Source organism: Lutjanus erythropterus, chromosome 14, assembly GCF_056507025.1.
Source record: "Lutjanus erythropterus isolate fLutEry1 chromosome 14, fLutEry1.hap2, whole genome shotgun sequence".
Lineage (NCBI taxonomy): Eukaryota > Metazoa > Chordata > Actinopteri > Lutjaniformes > Lutjanidae > Lutjanus > Lutjanus erythropterus.
The window spans coordinates 25,930,353-25,955,929 of record NC_139330.1 but is presented as its reverse complement, the minus strand read 5'-3'; the positions used below and the strand labels follow the sequence as shown (position 1 = coordinate 25,955,929).

General features: G+C 39.9%; 1 protein-coding gene across 1 annotated transcript in view; it reads right to left on the bottom strand.

Moving 5' to 3' along the window:
• Positions 1 to 25,577, bottom strand: part of slc8a1b (solute carrier family 8 member 1b) — a 181,767-nt gene that overhangs the window by 134,794 nt on the left and 21,396 nt on the right. The window contains exons 3-4 of the mRNA XM_084735365.1: positions 23,347 to 23,511; positions 19,814 to 20,604 (exon numbers count right to left, since the gene is read on the bottom strand). Of these exons, the coding sequence (XP_084591491.1) occupies positions 19,814 to 20,604; positions 23,347 to 23,511 (956 nt within the window). The remainder of the gene's footprint in view (positions 1 to 19,813; positions 20,605 to 23,346; positions 23,512 to 25,577) is intronic.

The following is a 25,577-nucleotide window of genomic DNA, read 5'->3' as shown; positions in this document are numbered from 1 at the left end:
AAGAGAGTGTGTGTGTGTGTGTGTGTGAGAGAGAGCGAGCGTCTGTGTGTTCTTCACTGTCCAACACTGCGCTTGCAGGGAGCACAGCACTTGTTGTGTGTCTTTTCTCTCCATGCAGCAAGCAGAGGAGCGGGGACTGTGTGTGAGTGGACATGTAATACTGATGTTGTGGGGACTGTTTGCAAACTCACACTTCGGGGACTCGCCTTCCTTATGGGGACAAAACACAAGTCCCCATCATGTAAATTATAAAGTTTTAGGTAAAAGACTTTTGGTTGGTTGATTTTGGTTTACCTATGCTGGTTTGGGACTTAGGCGGAGTGGCCTGGAGGTGTGAAGAAGGTCACTGTATGTGTGTGGCTGTGTACTACTCGTGGGAACACACATTGTGGGGATCAGCATTCCCTAAGGGGACGAAAAACAATTCCTCTTATTGTAAATCAAAAATTTTAGGGTGAGCACATTATGTTTATGTTCAGGCAAAAGCTAGGTTTAAGTTAAGCTTAGGGTAAGGGCTTGGGTTAAGCAAGTAGTTGTTGGAATAAGTCTCCAGGAAATTAATGAAAGTCGATGAAATGTTCACTGAAGTGATGGAAACACCACGTGTCACTATCCCCCAGTGTGACTGCTATCACATATATATATCCCAGCAAAGACTCACTCTCTTGCACCACTGCAGTGATTCAGGCCACTAAGCACCACAAATCAGTTTAGCTTCCACTTGATTATCAGCGCTCTCACCTCGCCTCACACCGCGTCCTCAGACATCCCACTTCAGTCTGCTACGTTCACTTTGTTCACCTGCGTCGCAGCAGATTTCCAAATTCGTCAAGATGTTTTAAATTACTCATTTTGTCTATGGAGTTTGGTATGTAGAGTGATATTTGTCTCATATAACAGCCATTTCCCCATCACAATAGGCTGTCTGGCAGCAAAGTAAAGCAGTGAAAATATTCTAAATGTAGTATACGCTAAAAGTGAGAGCAATATCTTTCCTTTCAAAATTGGCTAAAATAACTTTTTTTGCTGACCCAGTCCACAGGACTTCATTGCTAAACTTCCTTGCTTGTGCTCTTTTCTGCTTCTCCAAACTGGGGGCGTGATGACCAGCATCTATTGTAGCTAACACACTGACTATCAACAATTACCTTATACATGCCCACTTTAAATAATCCAAACTATCCCTTTAAAGCTGAAGCGGCAATAAAATGCACATAGAGATTCTTGGGTTAAGCTGAATAATGATCTACTTGAGTTAGAGGAATTTCAATGACTAGCAAAAGAATGAGGTCTAAATGAATTATTCATCAGACAAATAAAAGTACAAGCTCCATGTCACAGTGTTGAAACTGTTAGTATGACTAATGGGTCCATATACCATGTTGTCTACTGGCTTCGAGTCTGCAGACTTTTTTTTTTGCTTCGCTTTCCACAAGCCTGTAGCTCATTAGCACTGCTGTGCATTTCTCTGCTGCTCTCATTAACAGAATATTCCCTCAGCAGCCTGAATGAAATCAGAGAAAAAGAGGTTTGTTTCACTGAGAGAAAAGCTGAAATGTATAGTATTGAACTTATAATGCGTGTTTGAGGAAGGAAAAAGTGCACAGACATAAACTAATTGTACTACAGTATTCAGATTTCCCCAAATGTGTGTATTCAAGGACAGGTGGGACATAGTTGCTTTCTTCAAGCAACCATCTAATTTAAATTCTTGCAAATTCACATGTGCAGCTGTCCAGGACAACTGCAGGCCTCTGCTGCTGGACACATGGGAGATTCATTACTGAAAAGATTACCTCACCAATAGTTGTTGACAACTCACCCGCCCACATTGTTTCAGTTCATTTGAGGATTGACCTGGCAATTTACCAAATTCAACTCCTCCAAACCTTTAGGCCACTGGCAAGACATTTTGTCAGAGTTTTATCATTTACCTTCTCAAGCTCAGGCTTCCCACGCTTTTCTAATTCAACCCAAAAATCAAACCAACAACCATATTATTAACACACTTTTAGGGGGTGGGAACTCACAGTCATTTTTCTAATAAGCCACTAATTGGCTCATCCTAAGTCCCGCCCATTTTTACACTGAGCAAACTTGATACCTTTGCCAACTTTCTGGTTTCCTGACCCTACTTCCTGCTATGTGCTAGCCTTGTTTAAGTTGAAAAGAAAACTTAATTTTGAAGATGGTAAAAATACATTGCTGGAGGACCTGTAAAAGTGATATTCACATCTAAAATGAGCTAAAAAGAAAACACCAGCTAACTTGCTAGCTACTCTAGCCTACATAAATTATTAGATAGCTAGTTAGCTAGTGTTTCACTAACATTAGCCAACTTAAAATGTGATCCTATATGGCACTTCTTTACAGGAAAAGGAAAAAGTTGATTGAGGTACCACGTTTGTGCAACTGTTATCGAAACACAAAGCAAAAAGGGGTGGGACTTAAGAATGAACTGAAGTTGGAGTAGCAGGAAGAGACCTGCTTTCAAAGTGAGAGTGCTCACTTCAGAGTGTTGAAATTAAAAAAAATCAAGAAAGACGAACTCAAACACTAATTGAAATTGAAATGACTATTTGTGCACCTTGAATTTTGGAAAATATCATCAGGCAACAGCTTGTTTGTTCCCAAATGTCCAAGGGATCATTTTGTATATTTATTCATCTTTCTTTAAATGTGTTGAGGCAGTTTCCTTTCAACTTTTGAATACATGTCTACTTGCCCTCCATAAGTGCAAACAAGTGGCTAATTCAGTCATTTTCTTTCCCCTCACATATTGTGAAATACAACCGCAGTAACCCCTCTTCAGTTGTGTATCACATCTGCTGCGAAACACTGGACCTGTTACGTCACCTACCACATCTGTACCTGCATCGGTCCAACATGGCCAAACACGGTCTCATCCATTTTTGGGAAAAGTTACCCTTGTTGCTAATTGACTGAAACTATGCTGGCTATGTTAACGTGTTGTAAACAGTAAATGGTCACACAGGGTGCATGAAGGGGGAGGGAGGAAAAGAGAAAGAGAAACAGTCACACAGACAGATGAGAAGTACTTCTAGATACCCTTTGACTTGACAAGACAGACAGAGCAGGATTCCAGCTAAGAGGTCCAATCCATCAGCTATCATGTGTGATTATACTGTAACAGACGCATTGGTGCTGCTGGATCTCACTGCAAGCTGATGTCTCTGTTTATCACAGTGAGAGAAAAGGATGGAGTGAGGTGAAGAGGGAGATGAGAACAGAGCTAATTTAAAATACAAAGCAGAGTTACTGAGTCACTCTCGTTCCTTTGCAATACAAACACGAAAAAGGACAGACCAGGGTAGAAAGTAAAGTGCATAAAACAAAATACAGCAGAACACAATCTGAGCATGTTTTGAGGGTGAGCCAGGCAATGGTTTGGACCATTTGAGAATTTGCCGTCCTTTAGGACCTGTAACAAGGTTTCCCCATGTATTGCGAGCCCGGCCACCCAGCGGGCCACAGTTTAGCTCCACAGGGCTACGCAAGGGGGAATTTTATTTTCAGAGGATATATTTTTAGGATGTTTTTTTTTTAAACAATAATTACAGTGGAGTGGCTCAGCTGGAAAGACAAGATATAATGGTTGGAAAACACATATAGGTTTGTCAATTTAAAACAATTTTACAAGTCAATAAAGTCACTATTTAATTTCTGTTGTTGTTGAAAACATCATTCTGACATTACATTGTCAGATTCTTTGCACAACTTTACTATAGTTGTTGATTTTTTAAAACGAGTGTTGAATAAATTACCAGTTTATTGTAAAAAAAAACAAAAAAAAAAAACATTTTGCAGTACATTTTAAAATATCAGTCCAGCTCTTAGCTCTGACTTGATGTAGGGTCCTATGAAATTTGGGTTTTCTAAATTCTCAGTTCCACAAGTCTGACTGTGATTTATGTTATAACAGAAACTACTAACAGAGGCCTACTTTAATGCTACCACCAGTCTGCCACTGGTCCACACCGGGCCTCAGTCAAAAAAACACACAACCTCCAGCCCCTGTCAAAAGATGCTTGCCACTGGGCCTAATAACTTTGCTGGGGGAAACCCTGTACGGTTGTCATTTTCTGAAGTAATATGCTAACGGAGCGTAACAAGACTAATTGTCTACAGCTAATGACTATGAAAGGCTGTGGTTAGGCACAGCAGTGTGTGGAGCAAAAACAATTAAAACATGCTGATGGTGGGCAGGTATATTTGTCATGCTCAACATCTTAAGCCTTGTTCAAACCACCAGCCCAAATCTTACTTTTGACATATCTAGATTGAACTGATTTTATAAAGTCTGGACAGGAAAAAATCCACATGAATTGCACTTTTTGCAAATCAGATCCAAGACACATTTGGTTTGAAATGTGATTGAATCGGATTTTTACAGATGCATCCCAGCCCAGCCTTTCTGGCTGCTCAAACCTGATTTCTCATCATTGATCATTCCTAAGATAACACACTACGTTGACGTCAAATCCAGAGTGACAGGCATGCATCAGAGCGGCTAAGCAAAGTTCATGCTGCTACTAGCAGAGCACTATGAAAGACAACACAGAGAATAACAGTCCATGCACAGACACTGAAATAAACTGTCTGCTGACAATTTGTGGGGAAGTTTCTGTACAGACTCTCTCATTTCATATTCTCCTGCAATGAAAGGCCACGTCACCTGACGACAAATCTGTAGACACCTGCATGTCTACCTTAAAGATCTGATCGGAGAAACAATGTCATTTGCCCGCAGTCTGAACGAAGCCTTAGTTTAGCCTGTTAGCATGCTATTTACTAATTAGCACAAAACACAAAGTACAGCTAAGGCTGATGGAAATGTCATTCATTTTGCTGGTATTTAGTCAAAATCAAGACACTGGACAAATTGAAATTCAGATTTTATAGTCAGGATCAAAGTTGTGGACTGACAGACTGACCGTAGAGTCACACTGTTGCTAAGAAAATAGACATTAGCTAATTATTACATTAGTTAATGAACATCTTTAAAATAAAAGCAACTTGTTTGATTAGAAATTTTTACATCACTGGAATGAATATGTCACAAATTGACTTCCTCATGGTTTCATTCATCTGTAATGGATATATCATGTATAATGAACATATTTATACATTCCAATTAGATGCAGAGGGAAATAGGGAACACAAGAGATTGTAGATGGAGAGATAAAGGGAAGGGAGGGAGTGAGGATGAGGAGGGGAGGAAGACAGGTTTCATCTTAAAGAATACAGAGCAACATGCTCTGGCTCTGTGTTTAAGTTGACATATATTTGTTTTTGCCTGTTTCTCTGTCAGGGTGCTCCTTGCCTTTTCTTCTATCTCTTGTTAGTCCTCTTGTTCTTCTTTCATTTTTTCCCCCCACCTTTCTCTCCTTCGTTCACTGCTCCACGGTCTTTCCTTTATCAGTCCACTTTTTCTTTACATTCATTGATTTCTCCCTCTCTCCTCTTCACTTTATCTGTCAGTGCAGTACAATGAGCAGCAGAGAAGAAGAGAGATAGAAAGAGAGGCCCAGCAGAGCGTGAAATGGTCTGAGCTTTTACTACAACTGGCAGCATTTGACCGCATACTGCACCAGCCTTTTGCCGTGGTTACCCGCAGCAACACTGCACTGATAGAACGGTATGCTGAGGGGAAAAAAAAGAGGAAGCAAAAGAAGCAAAGCTGGAGTGTTCTGCATGTGGAACAGGTGTTAATGGGCTAATTGAAAAACATACATGGACACAGATAGACACACACTTTTAGAAAATGCAGTCTCATCACAAATATGGTTCACCTCTCATTATTTTAAGCTATAAATACACACACAAACACACTAGTAGTCTGCACTGGCAAACTGAGACATGAATTTAGCCTTCAACAACATTTTTAGGACCTGACTGAGACCTGACCCAATGTAATATTTCATTTATTCCTTCAGTTAAGAGAAAAATATGTGCTTACTTTGGGCACACAGAAAGTTTTTCTCATGATACTGTAACATCTTATACTAATAATCCCTTTACTTTACCTATTAAATGAAATAACTTTTTTCTTTTCCTTAATATTGGCTAGATAAACACGGCTGATCAACCTTGGATTTGTTGCCTTCTGAGCTTGGCAGTTCAAACAGTATGATGCAGACCATTAGCTTGCCAAGCTAACGCCACAGTGTCTGCGTGGCGAGCACGCATGCATTGCAGAACCTCTTGCTTTTCAATTTGGCGCATTTATTAACAGGTTAGAGCAGCCTATGCCAGCTGCAGTGACCCTTTATAGAAATTTGGTGTCTCGCCTGTTTGCGGTTCTCAGCAAAAATGGATTGTGAAAACGATCTGCTGACAGTCATATAAACATCATACAGGGCTAAACAATGAGGATCGCCTGCTCCATCATCCAAGACATCATCTTGGACTGGGATGGACATTTTTCACTATTTTCTGACATTTTATAGATGTTGCAACCCTAGATAAAACATGGCAATTAACTTTAGTCTTTGTTATTTGATATCCGCTAATTAAAACACTGGTTTACAGCTTTTTTCTTCTCTTCAAAAATATCTGCAAACTCAGTGTAGTAATATATGGCTGGCAGTAGCAGCTCCGCAGCAGAAACACAGTCTGTGTGAACAAGAACATTACACGTGTAATGAAGCAGCTGAGTGAAGCAGCCAACAGGTATAAGCAGGCAGCATGGCCCGGGCATAACATACATGCAACACTTCCATCTGTCTTGGTATCCTATATTTCGTCTTGAATCACATAACCCAAAAATAACCACAAATAAACATGACCTGAGTCCCAAGAAAATATCCTGGGTTGAACCAGAGTCTTACAGGATATCAGGTTTCAGGTTAGCAGAACTCTAACACAACAACTTTAACACATTCAACTGAAATAATCCAGAGCATAAACAATGATGATACATCTGTTTCACTTGACCTGCCAATTTAATACTCTCTCTCTCACACACACGCACACGCACACACACACATCCACAAACACTCACACATTTTTGGCTGCCTTCCTGCCTCTGCGGTGTCTCTGTGACTAACGTGGAGGATAAATAACCCGGTGAGATTCAGTTCCAATATCACAGGCCCCGCTCGCCAAAAAATTAACATCAGCATAATAGTATTAGCCTGCTCATAGTCATCCATTAAAACTACTTAGGGCAGACAGGCAGACAGGCCGGGGAATACACCAGCGTTCTTATTAAACCGCTTGCCTTGTAACATCATGCAGTGAGCTACACTATACATGTGGAAATGCCACAGGTTTGAATCTAGCTCATGTTTCCCGTATCATCATCATCAGATTGGTCTTAATCAGCCAGACAGTGAAGGTAAACGAAGAGTTGCACTTGGTCTATTGTGTGGGCACATTAAAGGGATAGTCTGCATTATTTGACGTGGGGTTGTACAAGCTACTCAGTGATAGTCAGTGTATTACTTACAGTTGGTGTCCGTCGACACGCCCCCAGTTTGGAGAGGCAGAGAGGAGTACCAGCACAGAAACTAAGCAATGAACTGCTGTGGACAAGGTCAGCAGCAAAGTATATTTTAGCCTTTTGAATAAAAAAAAAACTTATAATCTATTATAATATAATGTTTTTACCATTTTACCTTGCAGTCACAAAGCCTTTCCTGACTGAAAATTGCCATTATATAAGCCAAATATCACTCACTCTCACTCAACCAAACTCCATTGGAAAAATCTGTAATTTTACCTCACAGAACACGTTTGTGTTCACATGTGACTTCAGTGAATCCAAACTAACCATGAAAACCTCTGAAGACACACAATAACACAAACAGATCGAGGCAGTGGTTAACTAACAAATCCTGTGTTCTGATTTTGTTAAAGGAGTTTGGTTTTTTGTTTTTTTTCCAATGCAAAAGGCTGTCTGAAGGCAAGATAAAGAAGGGAACACATTCTAAATATAACATACAGTTAAAGTGATACAGGTTTTTTAAGATGGTCCCTTTACTGAGTGGCTAAAATATGTTTTGCTGCTGACCTTGGTCACAGTAGTACATTGTGCCGCTTCCACCCTCTCTGCTTGGAGGCACATCAACCACCATCTACTGTAAGTAATACACTGACTTAGATATTTACAAAAACTATCCCTTTAAGAGAGATATTACACACCAAAAATGAGGCTCCTTTTTAAGATGTAGTACTTGGCAATAAAAGATTCCAACATTATTTGGTCTAATGATTTAGAGTTTTGTGGTTAAAGCCCAACAGTACATAAGAAAAACAATTTATTCTGGTCCTGTAACATGAAGCAAAGCTGACTGAATCCTTGAAACCTGCTCATCGCAGCAAGAGTCCACTTGCTGCATTGTCTTAATCCTTTAAGACCAGCATCTTCTGATATGAGATAAACCCTTATCTTTTGGCTTTTCACAATAAAAGCCTTGAGTGTAAAAACAGCACTGACACGCTGTGCACGTTCGTGTGAGCACACACATTCCTGTCAGCCCTTTGTCCTCCCTTTGAGACTTATACCCGCTGCTTTGTTTTCCGGCAGGCCCACCTTCCTCTGCGCGAGCCTCACTGAGCGAGATCCACAGCTCCCAGCTACAAAGTCAGATGTCAGATATGAAAGGAAGAATCACCTCTCAGCTGGTTCAACCGCCCGTACTTGTTTCAGGGGCTGAATTCCCAAGCTATGCGGAGGAATTGTAAACAGAGCTGCCACGGAGAAATGGGTGTGGTTGCACAAAGGATAACCCTTTTTTTTCAAGCGGCTAAATGGGCTGGATGGCATTGTCATGGATAGAAGGGAAATCAGCGAGGAAGGAAGTTACTGTGATGTTTTTCCTCTGCATTTTCCAAGAAATCACCTGTAAATCAAAGAGAGTGGGTGGCACTGTGACGTCTTTTTCTTTGAATTTGACTCATAGCCGCTACTAAGGCCTTAACGCAAATCAAAATTTTACTTAACCAGTGCATCAAATAGTTGTTCAGCAGCAATAGACATGCTCATTTCATTACTACAAAATAACTTGTGCGCTCCTGCTCGCACTGATGGATCAAAATCAGTAACTACGAACAATTTACATAATCAGAGGACACGTCTGGCAGCAGTAAGGACAAATAATGGGGAGACATAGCTTCCCATCTGGTTTGTCGGTCTATACATTCTTCTCTTCTGCATCCCTCTACACCAGACCACCCTCCTTCTCACTCTCATGTATTTCATCTCTCTCTCTCTCTCTCTCTCTCTCTCTCTCTGCATCCCTTCTCCGTCTGTTTCCGCCTCTCTCTCTCCCTTTCTCTCTCTCTCTCTCTCTCTCTCTCCATCCCAGCGGTTGTCAAGGCGATGGTGTTTTGTGGAGGCAGCTGGTTAGGGCTCATTTGTCAAGCTGCTGACCCTCCCTCCCTTCTTTTCTCTTCTTTCTTTCTCTCTTCCCTCTTTATTCTGTTATACGCTGGAGTGAAAGAAGACTGAATAGGCTAATTTTCTCACTCATACTTCCCAAACAATAACGCGGGTGCAACTGAAAATGGCACATTTTAGTGTTGTCCGTTTAAAATGAATTTCAAATCAGTCTTTTTCTGTTTCAGCAATAGGCCGGGACCAATTTAGAGTATTATACAGTGACAAAAACAGAGCAAAACAAAGCAAAAACCAGCTACTTAATGATCTTGACAAGGGATTATGAAACATTGATTGCACTCTCCTTCATGAGAAAAACTGTGGCAGCCTGCCTGAGATAAAAGCTTGGTGAGAAAATACCAAGGAATGATGTCAGTCTCTGTAGGGTAGACAGGGAATGGTTGCAACAGGGGACAGTTGCAACACAATTTATTCCTTCTATCAGAAACACATTCAACATCTGCTGTTGCATTTATTGAAAAAGCAAACTAACAAAATCTTGTTTGGGAGGTATAAAAATATTATTTTTCACAAGCTCTAGTTTTGTCATACTGTACTTATCTTTCTCATGAATTAATCAGTACTTATTTGGTTTAAATCTGTTTTGTTGACTTCTAAGGTACATGGTTAGCTTGTGTCTGGGTCAGTTTGTCTTGCTAACAAATGATTACAAACAAATGTTCTATTATGGCTGTTATGATGGGGATGGTTGCAACATGATGGTCCTTAGCTAAGCGGCCCTATCAAAACAGACCACACAACAGTATTTTCAGAATAAACAAGAAATTATTGAGTACATAAAATGGAAATTTGCCCAAGTTTGTCCATGTTTAAAAAAAGTTTGTTCCATTCTGTCTCAGATTGAAATAAAGAGAGATTGAATAGCATCTGTAACATCTGCACATTGACTTTCATTTCATACATGGCATTCATAAATATTGCTAAATAAATAACATTATAATATGATCGTAAAACAATGCATATTTTCAGAATGCTTTGCTTATTGGGACAATAAGCAAAATTTAATTTGTGAAGATTTAAACATTTATTTTTAACATGTAACAAACGTCCCCTGACCTTGTTACAACTGCCCCCAGGGTTGGGGTCAGTAAATATTGTTAAGATTATGTCACTTGTAATGATATTTAAATGGTATGGTTTATTAGCAGATAGATGTAAGATTGATATATAAAGATTTGGGTGGTCTAGTCCAAATAGTCTCCAAGTAACTGAGAGAAATGTGAAAAGGGGTGCAACTGTCCCCAGTTTCCCCTACTTTCCTTCCTTTCTCTCATGCTGCCACATGTTTATTACAATTTTTCTTTAGCTTCTCCTCCAACATGACTGGACTACAGCTCTTTTTTGTATTTTCCATTGATTTATTGACCATTTCAGCAGTTAAATGTCAAAAAAACAATTGCAAAGTCAAAATGAAGCTATCTAAGCATTTGTCAAGCTGTTAAGAGGAAATGTTACTAGATCCCTGAAGTGATTATTTAACCATCAGAATTATAGTTGATTTGTTTTCTGTCAGACTACTCAAGTAATCAGCGTATTGTTTAAACAGTAAACGTCATGCACAGTCGCTTTCATTTGCTCTCAGTTAAATATATGCACAGTAATATGCGCAAACACCAAGACTGCACACACAGTGATGGGTGTGGGTCTCCTGCCAAGAGAGGTGTTATTACCATGTACTCTGTAACATGAGAGCAACCTTCACACCTCATCTATGTGTGTGCGTATGTGTGTGCGCGTCCAAGTGTTGTGTAAATGTAGAAAGGAAAAAGCTTCAAGCAGATATGATTTTATACTTTGCTTTGTCTTTCAATGCCACAGAAAAAATTATTGAAACAAATGCAAATAAATGCAAAACACATACACACGCAGACCCACTCACGCGGTTTTAATCATCTGTCCATTATAAATGTGGTTCTCCCACAACACTTGTTATCTTCCTCTGCTAATTAATTCAGTGTTTTTTACTAATGATACTGCTGTCACAGAAGGATGGAGTGTGTATGTGTGTGCGCTCATGACCTACAACCTCATCAAGGCTCATTACCATCTAATGCCTCACTGATATGAGTGTGTGAAGGAGTATTGTGGAGTGTGTGTTGGCTGAAGTGATATTTTCTATCTATGTGTATATTGGCCTGTGCATATCCACAAAATTATATCAAATGTGCTAAAAAAAATTTTCAGGTGGACAAACGGTGGAAAAATGACAGTTGTGTGTGTTTGTGTGGGTGTGTTTTAACATTATGCTCAGTTAAGCTGTAAGTATACTCAAACTGAAACTTTCCCATGATGTCAGACTTGGGGCCAATCCAAATGTTTGACAATCAGACAATCGCAGCGACTTCGTGTCGTTACTGGTCAGACGTGCGTAGGTGAGAAAGTAAGCAGGGTTTGAATTTCTCTCTCAAGCATCTCCGTTTTCTTTCTTCACACTTCTATTACTGTCTTTTTTCATGTAAACAATGCAGTGCAGCACTATGAATGCTTTCCAGGAGAGACTGTATAAAATATACACTGTTATTCTCATGTTGAAAACGTAATCGCATCTCCCCCCCTTCTGTGACGACCAGCTTTTCACTCCACTTTTGAATGTGGTCATTAGAAACAACTACAAACACTATTTAGGGATGTACAATATGGATTTCTTTCACTGATGATACCGATAAGATGACGGATTATCTCACATTTTTGTATTTTAAAAGCTCTAGTTTATGCACACCTGAAGGTAAGAAGAAATTCTAATTAATTAAACTAATATTGCACAATATTCTGAAAATATTCTCCTTGTTCTTAACACTTAAATTGAGGTTAACATGAGGGATTGCCTGAAAGAAAAGAAAAACATCTTAAGAAACTCAAACTCACACATTCTGTAACACATTAGCATAATCTGTGTCTCTGACAAACAAGACATGAGACAGAGAAATGACACGTTTTGAGCAGCATGACTACTAGTCATAAATTGATCTAGCTGACTTACTGAAAGCGGAGTTTGAATATTTTTCCCAACAACTCAGCCAAGTCAACCATGAGCTCTACTGGGAATCTTAAAGAGTGAAGCCTGATTCAAAATGAACCCTGAACAAAATGTAATTTTGGAGTACCTCTATCTGCACAATTCCGATATTTTTAAAAAGCACACACATGCACGCTCATGTACAGAAATTTGTATGATTGCACGTACACACAACCTATATTCATATAGCTCTCAAGCCTGCATCTCAAAGGCCAATCTGTGCTGGTTATTGGAGTGTGAAGTCCCAGTCTGCACTGTGTAAGTGTGTGTGTGTGTGTCTGTGTATGTGTGTGTGTAGGAGGGAGCCTAATTTGATTCTTGACTGTACCATGTTTCTCCACTGGCTGCCTGTTTATGGAAATTGCATAATTGGCTCTGTGTCTGTGTGTGTATGTGTGTTTGCATGATCCATGTATTTATTACCTAAAGGGGTCAGAATGTGAGTGAGTACAAAATCAAGCTTTAGCAAAACAAGCGCATTCCAGTTTGCACAACCAGTGTATGTACAATATATGTGTGCGAGTACCTGTGTGAGGTCAGTATGCACATGTACATGTATATGAATTTGCATCCGTCTGCGCGCATCCCCCTGCCTGCTCTGTTTTCTGAACTCGTTTGACCTTAATATGTCTGTATGTGTGAAACAAGGGCTTGTTGCCCCGGAAACACTGCTTCATTGATAACTAATGAGCCATCCAGCGTGAGCTCATTGTACATTTCACAAACCAACATGACACTGAGCATATTTCACCTGGTCGTCCTCTTCTTGGTTTAAGAATACAGTTTCAGTGCAACAGCTACGGAAAAAAAGTTGAATTGTGACCTATTTTGTATTAAGTGGTCTGGCAATTCCATCAGGAGCATCTATAATAAAAATAGAGCCACTTAGGGTGCTGGAAGGTGCTCTGGATAAAACTGCTCATCATAGGACAGGTATGATCATACTAGTGTTCGCAGTAGAACTATAGTGCAGAAAGTGTTCATCTTAACAAGTTATTCAGTCTAAGAGTGCGGTGCCAGTTCCAAACATGCCTGTTTGGAACTGGCAGAGTTCTTGGTCTCTGATGTTGCTGCCTGCAGCTTTCTCAAGAACTGCTCATCCAAACACATTCGTCACTGACTGCTTATGGTTACCATTAAAACTCAATTTAGCTGATGCCTTGTTTGGAAAAAACACCGAGAGAGGGGGTTAACGCTAACACTTTCTCTACACGGCTCTGGGTAAAGTTTAGGGCTGCACTTTACTTTTCCGATTAATCTAACGATCCTTGTTATTATTACAATAGACTTAATTTATCAGATTCTTGATCCGAAAAATACTGGATGTCAAATTCAAAAGGGTTGATGTAACACAGAGGAATTTTATTATCATTATTATTATTATTATTATTATTATCATATAGTGGTAGTATAGTATTGTATTGTTTGACTTTTGGTGCCTTTATTTGATAGGATTTTAAGAGGGAAGACGAACCCCAGACAAACATAAATTTGGCCATTGCAAAAGTTTACCTGACCTGAATCATTACTTTTACTTACATACTTGATTTTAAAATTTATTATCATGTATTTTGCTTCAGTGTGGGGAAAGAAAAATAAAGTTATAGTAGTCAGGGTGTGCTTTTTGCTTTGGATATTTCAGGAAGGCATACAAGTGGACAAATGAGAAATCATGACATATAGAAGAAAATCACCATTTCCTCTTTAAATAATCAACTAAATAACTGATGATTTTTTGTCAGTTTTGCAGCAAAAGTACTGTAGAGGTAGGAGGAGAGTTGAGGAAGCAGTAATTCTACTAGTACTAATAACACTAAATGGCAGTGTAGTCATAGTTGAAGTGGTTGCAATTTGAAATCTATTGGTGCAGTACACCACAAGGTAGACGACACAGTATACACACACACACACACACACACACACACACACACACACACACACACACAAGTAGGACTGAGCAGGTATTTTCGGCAACATACTGCACTGAAGACAGAAACAGCCATAATTTGACACAGCTGAGTGCTGTGCAGTTGTCTGTCTGTGTGCTCTCCCTACTTCTCTCACCCTCTCCATCTCTCTTTCGTACACCTTTCTATCTTTCACAGAACACGCCAGGCGAGTCCTCACAGACTACTCCGAAGACAAATTGCACAGGGCTTCTTATGGACGCAGAGAAAGAGAAGTAAAATGGGGAAATGATAGGGACAGTGAAGAAGGAAAAGTCCCAAACTTAAAGAGGTCTAAAACTTTTCTCTCCTCCCATCCCTGTTCATTCCTTCACTCTCTGCTGTCCCTCCTCCCATCACTGCCTCCATTCACTCTCGTTTATCTAGAGCTGTACCCTCCCTCCATCTTTCTCTCTGTCTGAGAAACAGAATCAGGGTAGAATTAGCCTGGAGGCAGTCCTATTTAGATCAGCTATTTTGTAATTTCTTTTTTCTGCAGCAAAAACGTCCTCTGCTTTTCCCTGTAGAGACATACTCAGGGTCCTCTGCGGCTCATTGATGACATACACTGTGCATTTCTATGGGAATGCATATTTTCTATCCTATTTTGGGACAAGTGCGGCTAATTAGTTTAAGTTATAAATACTTTGGCAATCCGGCGGTTTGTTTTGTGAATATTCTTTACCATTTATTTGTCCTAAATGTTATAGGCTATGTTTGTTTACTGCGCTTGCAGCTTCAGTCAACAACACGACCATGGTACTGTATGTTCACAGCAGCTATTTTTAACATCACATTAAAGGTGTGAAACTTTACCCAGAAGACAAAGCACAACCCAGCACCGTCCTACATGTGAGGACCTAATGTCTGCCTCTAAAGATGGACAACCAATATGTTAAACATAGAAGATACACATACACAAATATATACATAAAATTACACGTCAGGCCAACATTTAGGATACTCGAATTTCACCCACTTGAACAAGTAAGCATAATCTAGCTAGTAGGGATGAGTGAATACACCACAGAGTACTGCTGTGTCCTAAAACATGGAAGTGATTTAGTGTATTAGCACTTCCAGTTCCCTTGACTCAAAGTCACTGAGATTTTTTGGCCAGATTTTTGGTTAGATGGCTGAATTAAGATCTGTGGTTAACACGAGCTTAAGAGATTTTCATGTTCCACAACACAGAATACGTCAGTAAATTCCCCACTCATGAATTTAGAAGTTTTTACATGTCTTATAAAGGGCAGTTTAAATGTTAGCTTCTGCTGAAGGCATGTGCACTTCATAAATTCTAAAATGAGCATCTTGATCAATAAATGTGATCAATATTTTTAGCTGGCAGTTAACAAGCTGGTCAGCTACAGTTTGAGGACAAACTTGTCTTGTCTTTTAATCATGGAAATAAATAAAATAAAATGACCTACAAGTTTCTGTCCATTCTGTGAAAATCAAGTTATCGAGACATGACACTGTGGTAGCAGTAGCTAATATCCATGATTTGTAGCCCAAAACAACTAAAAATACCATCATGCTCCATTCATTTCATGCATTAGGCTACTAAGCTACTAAAATATTAAAGATTATATAAAACATTCACCAGAGATTATTTAAAGGGGCGGTGTGCCCACGTTGTCGGAATCAAACTTACAAAATGGCCTCTCCCCATTTATGCATGGTGAAAATGCTTTTCACTTCAGGCACTGGTTAGCTTCGATAGTTTACAGTCATAGTGCTCCACCTTTGTGTCTTTTCCCTAAGAAACACACACACATGCAGAGATGAGTATACACACACACAGTAACCATGATAGCCGGAAGGACAGTCCATCATTTGATTTGGACAAAGTGTTATTAAAACCCACTTAGTCCTGGCTGTAAGAGCCATAAGCTGTGGAAACTATGTAGTCTGCCACAGGCTGAAAAAGCCAGCCCTGCAGACATCTGCTTCAAATCTGACCAAAAACAGAAGAAAGGCAGAGAGTTTTAGACTACTGTTACTAACACAGCATCTCTGCCATTCATTCATCATGAAAACACACTTTGTTTCGTGACATTACAACCCTTCTTCCTCACAAACATTCTGAACATTTTCAAACAAGCACTGCGAGCAAACTTTTGGTTTCCAAGGCGATTTATCTACTGCAACTAACAACTGGCGCCTGCCAGCAAAAAACAGAGCTCTACATCTCATCTGCCCTGTATATCCAAACCAAGTCAAGACTTGTTTATTTCTGTTGCTCCATATCACATCCAATATCTCTAGCTTTACTGGCCCACAGCAGAGAGTGACCAACCTGGATCAAGCATTTCAAGGTAAATGAAAACCTCCCACCCAAAGATCTTACGACTAAAAGACAAAAATGGAGCGAGGACTGATCAACTCTCCTTGGACCATTGGAGGTGCAAAAGCATTAAAGAGGCAAAGGTAAATGAGCAATCAAATAAACAGAATTTTTTAAGCTTGAAGAAATCCAAATAACAATGGCATCATGACCTATATATAGATTTATGATCATCTCAAACCAATGTGGCAGATTCAATATAAAGAAGTCCAATAAACTGGTCCCGTCAAGTGTTGAATAATGAAATAAGTCTGTCAATACAGTAAGTCCTTCAGTAGCCATGGTGGGACAGTTTGTGTTAGAAGGTCAATGGGTCAGTTCTAGTGGAGACTTGAATTTTAAAGGGACAGTTCAACCCAAAATCAAAATTTCATTTTAATCTACCAGAGCTACATTCAATCTGCAGTAGAATGTACAGGAACTACTTTCTTTCTACTAGAAAGAACACAACAACATGTGATGTATTTTGTTTTGGTGCTTTGAGCCCAACAAGTTCAGTGCCATTTAATACCATTGTATTCAAGACTACAACCAATATCTCCCAAACTCAGCAACTTATATCAGAGCAATCTAGATGGATAAACAGCACTCATGGGTATTTTAGGGTGAACTGTCCCTTTGAAGGATATTAATTTAGACAACACTCTGTGGAAATGAATCGGTCCAAATAGTTCTTAAAGCCTGCTGACAACTTTAAAACACTAGCACATGGCCCGGACAGGAAAAAGGGCCAGCTGCTGAAAGCTGTGAAGTTTATTGTATTCTCACTAAAGCTACAAGCCCAACAGGCCTGCAGGCCACCACGAGAGGCTTTGCTGCAAACAGTAATTTGTGGTGACATCGTGAACACGCCCACCCTGTGAGAGAGAAATAGAGTGGGAGACCAGGAGCCCACCTTATTGACCGTTTTCAAAGAAAACAATAATTTTGCACACAGACCTGTTGAGTGTTTTGTGAAAAACTGAAATGTCACCTCTCATTACACTCTGAGAAATAAGGGTTCCAAAAGGGTTCTTCCTTAAGGGCTGAGGTTCTACTCAGAAATATTTTGAAGAAAGGGTTTGTCAGGGTTTTTTTTGTAAGAACAAACCCTTTTCATCCAAAGAACCCTTTTTGGAAGGACCAGTTCTTCATGTACTGTTGAAATCCATGAAGAACTCTTTTGTTAGGTTTAGCAAGGTATCTTTGTACCATAACATGAAAGGGTTCTCGCTAGAACCCCGTAGTTGGATCTAGATAAAACCCTTGGAGTATAGAAGGGCTCTCAAACCCCCTGGGTGGGTTTTTGGTTAGTGCCCTTAAAAGGTGGAAAGGTTCTGAGTTTTGGATGGAACCATTACACCACAGAAGGGTTCTCTTTAGAAACTCTCATGTGGGGTTCTGAGTGAAATCTCTCACAGATGGAACTCTCTGAAAGGCTTCCAAGTGGAACATTTAGAAAATACTCTACCAGGAACCCAAAATGGATCCAGTATGAGAACAAGTCAAAGAATCGTTTTTGGTTCTAGTTAGCGCCTTTATTTCTAAGAGTGTATTAGAACATTGTCATATGTGAGCGTGTGTATTGAGATTTATGTGTGTGTCCATGTCAAAACAGGTTAAAAACATTGTAGGTTTATGTAAAATGAGCAACACAATCAGCTGTTGCATGGTAACAACACACAGCCAAACACCAGCATCCATATGATGGAGGTCAATAAATGTGCAACACCATGATACAAAACAGTGAGTTTCAATTTATCAGTAACACAGTTGAGGCAGTTTAACATACAAGAACGCATCATATTATGCTCTATTACCATTTGCCTGATTATTTAGAATCAATTCCAATCAATACTTTCAACATCTGAGTCAGCTACTGAGTCAACATTTGAGTCACTTTATCCTATTACCAGCCACTGTTGACTAATAAACAGGCAAACGTGTGGCAAGAAACACACAAGCATGTATTCACAGCAATAGTCGTCACAATAAAAGAGTTGAAGAACAAAAGAGGACTTTGAAATTAGGTTTGGTTTGGAGCCAAAGTGCTGAGCGTTGTACAAACATTTGGCTGATAGCTCGAGCTAATTCCCCACGCTGTGAGCGGGTCGGGATGAAGAGTACAGCAGCTGGCTGTGAGTGAAATCACCACTGTGGTAAAAGGCCTCCTGAAATGTGGTCAAATAGCAATCACGGACCTCGCCATGAGTCACCATCAGATAATAAGGCCTCTGCGCTTGGCTAAGCGGAGCTTTGAACTGGTGCTGCGGCATTTCACAGCGGGGACCCTGAAATGGAGTTTCAAGTTGTTTTCACACAGGAAAGACAACAAAAATGCCTCTAGCTGGCTGCGTGAATGGTTGCTCTGGGATGTTCTCACACAGTATAAAGCCACCTAAAAGGGCAACTGACATTTTCTTAAAAAGCCTTTGTGTATCCAAATTAAGTCGACTAGATAGACGCCCCATCTTGGCATGTCCTTTATTCCCTGCTGCTTATTTAATTCATGTACCATTTCCAGCAACTAGCTCCCCCTGGTTTTTCAATAAGTGCCTTGCTTAAGGAAGCTTCAACACTTCTCATTCAATGTCCATATCCTGATATTTCACCTACTTAAAATTCAAACCGTTAACCGTCCAAAAAAAAAACAGTTTCACAACTACTTGGCTCATGCCATTCACAATCTAAACCTACTGTGCTGACTGTACATCAATACAGAGTGTAGGAATCAATAAAACCCACCAAACACTAAAACAGCAGCAGAATCCAAAGCAAAGAAGAATGACCAGACTGATGAAGGTAAAAGAAGAGATTGAATGAGTCAAAGTAGAAAATGCAAGGTAAAAAAGTATCAAGGAGTGGGAAATTGTTGATTTTGTCGAGTCCCCAATGAGCAATCCGCCTCGCCGCTCATCGTGACCACCACATCGCACTCACACTATCACTTTCTCACATCATACGCAGTAACATTTGCAACATCACACTGACAAAGAGCGTGAAAAATAAGAAACATGCAGAAATGACAGCAAAGCTGATAAATATTTGCATTTAAATCAATTTCACAGTTATTATGATTTAATTGTAAAGTTACTCACAAGATTTCGTCGTTTTGAAATTCCAGGATGCCGTGAATGTCTTCGAAGTCCTCTCCGCCGCCTCGTGCCGTTCCCTCCACTGTCTTGTACGGCAGCATGACTACGCCGCGAGCCCCCGACGTTCTCAGCACCTTCACCTCCATGGTGCCAACGCTCTCGCTCACGTGGCATACAGGCTCCTCAAACGTAAAGATACCAGCGTGGTCGTCGTCGAAGATGGTAACCGTTGCTGTGGAGGGTATGCCGAGACACGCCACTGAGTCCACATGATTAGCGGACTCGCCTTCCTCAGGCTCCTCGCCTTCTGATTGCAGCACCTTGACGTTGGAAAGGTGAATCAGGAAGTTTTCATCCTCTTCAAAGATGTCGTCGTCGATGATGCCCACGCGGATCTCCTTCAGTGTCTCGCCAGGCTTGAAGACCACCACGCCTTCGGTGAACTCGTAGTCCGAGCCAGCGTTGGCCGTGCCGTCTTCTGTCCGGTACTCCACGGAAATGGTTTTGCCCAAATCGCCACCACGTCGCACCACGTTCACCGCCACTGTGCCGCAGTTCTCAAGACACTGGTAAGAACCGGGCTCAAAAAGGATCTTCGAGATGGGGTCGTTATCACCAGCATCAGAGCGAACCTCATGCATACTGACGGCCTTTCGTGCCTGATCGGCTGCGTGTTTCTTCAGGATGTTGCCAGCACCTGTCATCAGCCGGGTGGCCTGGCACCGGTAGAAAGCGCGGCTCTTCTGCTGCTGGCTCAAGACTTGGTAGTTGGCAAGCTCAATGAGTTGTTCTACCTAGTAAGAGAAAACATGAAGGCACACAAAGAGTAAAAATGTTTTTTTCCAGCACGATCTGTGGAGATACAGATCTGTTGTTCTACAGTGCTGCTCGACCTTCAATCCACCAAAAATCTAGACCCCCTGACAGCTGGTGTAGTATCTTCTATTGTGGGAAATAGTATCTTCTTTGTCAACTTGTCTGCTTAAATAAGACAACATTGTTGAACAACAGCTTGTCTGCCAGAATCGCAGAGTTTTATCTTGCTTGTCTCAATAAATAAGATTAAATGGTGTGTCATGTGCATGAATCCAACATTAGAAACAGTCAAAAAAAACAGTGATTTTACAGTGAGTCACACTAATCTGTTGACAAAAAACAGTGAAATTCCCATCAACAGCATCTGCGATTTGGGTTACACAGAGGAATATGCATCAGATAAGTCTCACGAACACCGACGTCTTACACAGCTGTACATGTGCCAAATGAAACATGGACAGCTTGGTAATTTCAAGCAGAGAAGTCCGTCAATGATCCAGGTCCAAGCCTGAATGACAGTAAACCTCCATCCTGCTTAGATATCCTTGAGAAATCCACAGAATTACTGGGTCAGTCCCAAGGTTGCCTCTATGAATTACTTTTTAGTCTGAGAATTGAGTTGAACTGAAGCTGGTGATGGTAAAGATCCTGAGCGCAGTTATGTGTTTAATTTCTGATCTAAATTTCTGCTTGTGATATATTACATAAACAGCATGTAACCATTGAATAAACAGATGAAACACGGTCACAATCTTTTATTTTCACAGAGATGTGAATGCATTAACACTTAGCAGACAATGAAAAAAGCTTGGCTTTGTTTGCTGGCTAATAATTACATTAGCTAATACCAGACTTAATAAAGAAGTGGTTATTTTTTCTACTGAAAGTCAACACCTCTCTAATTTAATGGAACATTTGCCTATAACAAAGCTTTATTTTGAGGAACACAGAGTTTGAATCATTATGCCCATAGTTTCGTGTCATTTTCATTATCACACTCATTGACAAATATAAATGACTGGTCACAATAAAAGGACACTTTAAAATATGTAAATTGATCTTGAAAAAAGACATTTGGTAGACACTGAACTACGGCTATTTCACAAATGGCTACAGATACCAAGTTTTTTTTTTTTTCCAGGAGGGCAAATTCATGACCCGCCCTCCTCTGCCTCTGATTGGCTGGTACTCATTGCCTTTGTTGGTTGGGTTGGTTAGGCGGGTCATGACTCAGCCCTCCTTAGAAAATAATGTGGTATCTTTAGCCCTGTGAAACAGCCAAATTCAGTGCCTAATAAATGTCTTCTTCCAAGATAAAGCAGCACAATTTAGAGCGGCCTTTTATTGTGACCAGTACAAGTCACCGCTGTGCAATAATGTTTTTTTTTTAATCAGCTTTTCTATATGCCACACCTGTCAGGTGGATGGATTATCTTGGAAAATGAGAAGTGCTCAATATCAACAGTTTTAATAAACTTGTGAACAAAATTTGAGAGAAATTGATCTTTTGTGTGTGTAGAATAAGTGAGATTTTTTACTTCAACTCGTGAAAAATGGAAGCAAAAACTAAAGCATTATGATTATATTTCTGTTGACTATATTTTATCTGGTGGCATCAGAATCAAAAACAAAATGAGGATATAGTGAAGAAAAGATGTTCAGTTTTGGAGCTTCTGCAACAAACTACCTGCAGTGCAACATACATTCAAAGCAGTTGATGTCAATGTATGACTGTGAGGCAAAAGAAAACTCTGCTTGTTTTTGACAACAGGTTAATCAGCCTCATTGTTAGGCCACGTAGAGATGAGGGCAAAAGCGTAAAAAACCTATTTCAGGAGGCTCTCATGCATGTAAAAAAGAGATGCTGTTTCAGTAACTTCTATTGATGTATTAAGCTTCAATTATGCCCTTTAGTGTTAAACTTGTCTAAATAATAAGAAGAGCACTGAGTAGAACAAATCTTGTCACGCCATACTTGATGGCTACAATATATATTGCTTGTTTTTTCAAATACAGGGGTCAGCCCAATAGACACAGTGGTAGGTAAACAAAAAGCCCAAAGGAGAGACGGTTTCCAATGTCCAGAGAAGTCTTACGGTTATCTTTATGATATCATCTCAGGTACAGAATCAAACTATTTCGCTTTGAAGAACTTACTCTAAAGGCCTCTAAAACATTACAGCTCTACCATCCTGACAATCTGCCCAAGTACACAGATGTAATATCTTCTAACTGCACTGTACTGTATACACAGACACAAGAAAGCACCATATGATTGCAGCAATGACATAAAGACAGATGTCTGTATGTTTATCATGCCAGGACAGGCAGCCAACCAAACAGACAGATTGAATAGGAACTGCCAATGTCAATGTTAGACAACATCTGTTTATTTTGTTATTTACATATTTATTAAATGGGAGATCATTTTCCTTTGCAATTTTATTTTATTTACATGTACCATTATCAAATTAATCTGAGGTTGTGATGAGACCTTGAGCTGCATTCATAACCATAATCACGGTGATAATGGAGGTAAATGAAAACTGCGTCACATGCTGCTGTTATTACTTTTTGTCATTTCATTTCCTATACAAGAGCACAACTCCGAGAAAAACAACCCCGACAGGAGCAACAGTGACAGTATGTTTTTCTGACAGTATGTTTTATTGCTATCACTCTATCACTCTGTGTGAGGTCTCTTTGACGTTGTTACCCACCTCCTTGTCAGGGTGTTTCTGTTTGAGCTCCTTCAGGATCTTGGCCATGTCTCTCCGGGTCTCCTCCTCGTCCAGATCCTTCTCGTCTATATCCAAACCCAGCGGACCATCCAGGAAGTCAACGCCATGAGAATTCAGCATCTTCCCATCCATCTCAATGTCCACCTTAGAACAGAAAAGAAAACAATTTATTCAGTACCATTGACATGAGGCTTTGGAGAAGTACTTCAAATCTCAAGGTAAACATTTCTTGCTATCATGGACGTTAAATGAGAACTTGGGTGTGTACAAAGAATGACCTATAACCACCATGCAAACAAAGGCAGAGATGTATAGTTTGTGTGGCATGGGCAGAAGTCCTGTCCTAAGATAAGGTGCATTTCCTGGTTTTGTTAAAGCATTAAGTGGCAGAGGTGGGACTAAATCACTGTTTTGCAAGTCCCAAGTCAAGACAGGCAAGTCCTGAGTCAAACGTAAGATTTTGAGTCCCAATCATGTCATAATTTGGTTTTCACCAGATGTAATGCCATTTTAACAACTAAGCCTCAAATGTCAAACAAAATTGAAAGCTTGGTATCACTTTTCCACCTGAGCTCACTAAAATAATAAAAGTTCTTCATGCAGCTTGATTGGACGCAGTCAGATTGGTTCAAACAAAGCAGATCTGGTGAATTAAGTATCAGATTGCTGGGAATGAATAGCGTTAATGTAAGTTAACTCAGAAGATGAGGGGAACTGAATCAATTAAATCCAACTTGTGTCCACGTCATGTGACTCAAGTCCAAACCTCCATTAAATAGTTCCTAACATTTCCCAACATGTTTTCTTACTATTGATGTTTCGAAGTTGTGGGCTGTGATCAATTTTAAGCAATTATGTAGTCTGAATGGGGGCGTTTCTTTAGGTTGAAAAAATAATCTTTTGTCTGTAGTATGCTCTTATAAATTAGGATTCCACCTGAAAGGCTGAGGTTCTCCCAAAACCATTTGCTTTTGAAGAACCCTCTTTTGAAGAAAGGTTTGTCAACCGTTCTTTGTAAGACAAAAGTTTCCATTAGGAACCATTTTCATCTAAAGAACCCTGTTTGGAAGAAAGAGTTCTTGTTGAGATCTCTTTCATCACGGGCTCATCAAGGGTTCTCTACCAAAAACCCTTTTATGTTGTATGTTATATAAAAGGGTTCTTGGTAGAACACCTTAAGAAGATTCTAGATAAAAGCCTTGGAATATAAAAAGGTTCTCAGGAGAACCCCCTGACTGGGTTTTTGTTAGCACCCTTAGAAAGGTTCTGGATACAAACCCCAGAGACGGTTCTGGGTGGAACCATTGAACCATAGAGGTGTTCTCTGTAGATCCCCCTGTAGGGGTTTTGGGTGAAAGCTTTCATGGATGGTTCTGGTATATCCCATGAAGCTGGGTTCTAGGTAGAACTCTCTGAAAAGGATCCTAGTTAAACTTTTACAAAAGGCTCTACTAGTAACAAAAGAGGGTTCCCCTGTGTGGACACGCTAAAGAACCCTTTATGGTTCTCGTTAGAACCTTTATTTCTAAGAGTGATGAGGATTTGACTGTTTTTGCCACACAACTTGCTTGCAAATTAAAAAAAACAACCCACATTAATGTTTATTGTGGATATTGCTAGAAGTAGAGAGTAGTGTCAGCTTTTATTAGACATTTTAACAGAATGTATGCCATCTGTTTTTTGTTTTTTTAGAGTAAATGGTTTGTTCTGCTGTTCATTGAAAGCCTGTTTCCCTTTGAGTACAGTTTTATTGATGAAATGTCTTTTAGCTCTTTAGACAAGATGGCAATTTAAAACTTCTGAATTATTAGGTTTTCCACTTGGGGACACTATTGGGTTTGATTCAGTGATTTCTTTTTGCCAGAAGTTGAAATGAAAGTGTTCTTCGTGTACTAATGGAGCACTGACTCTTAATAATCTCATCAAAGAAACGAGAGAAATAATAACACGAGTTGAAGACACTGAGAGGCTCTAAATTAACTGTGTGGTGAATAAATGTACCCAGCAACATAATATTGCATTTAATTAGATGTGCAACGCTCTGCACGGGACATCACACAAAAGCATCAGATAGTAGTCAAAGCAGGAAATTAAAAAGTGACAATACTTAAAAAGTATTTGTGCGTGTGTTTGCAGTAATATGCTTCATGGCATGAGTTTACCTTGGCAGAATTCCATTCAGTAATAGAGATAATTGTTTCAGATACACA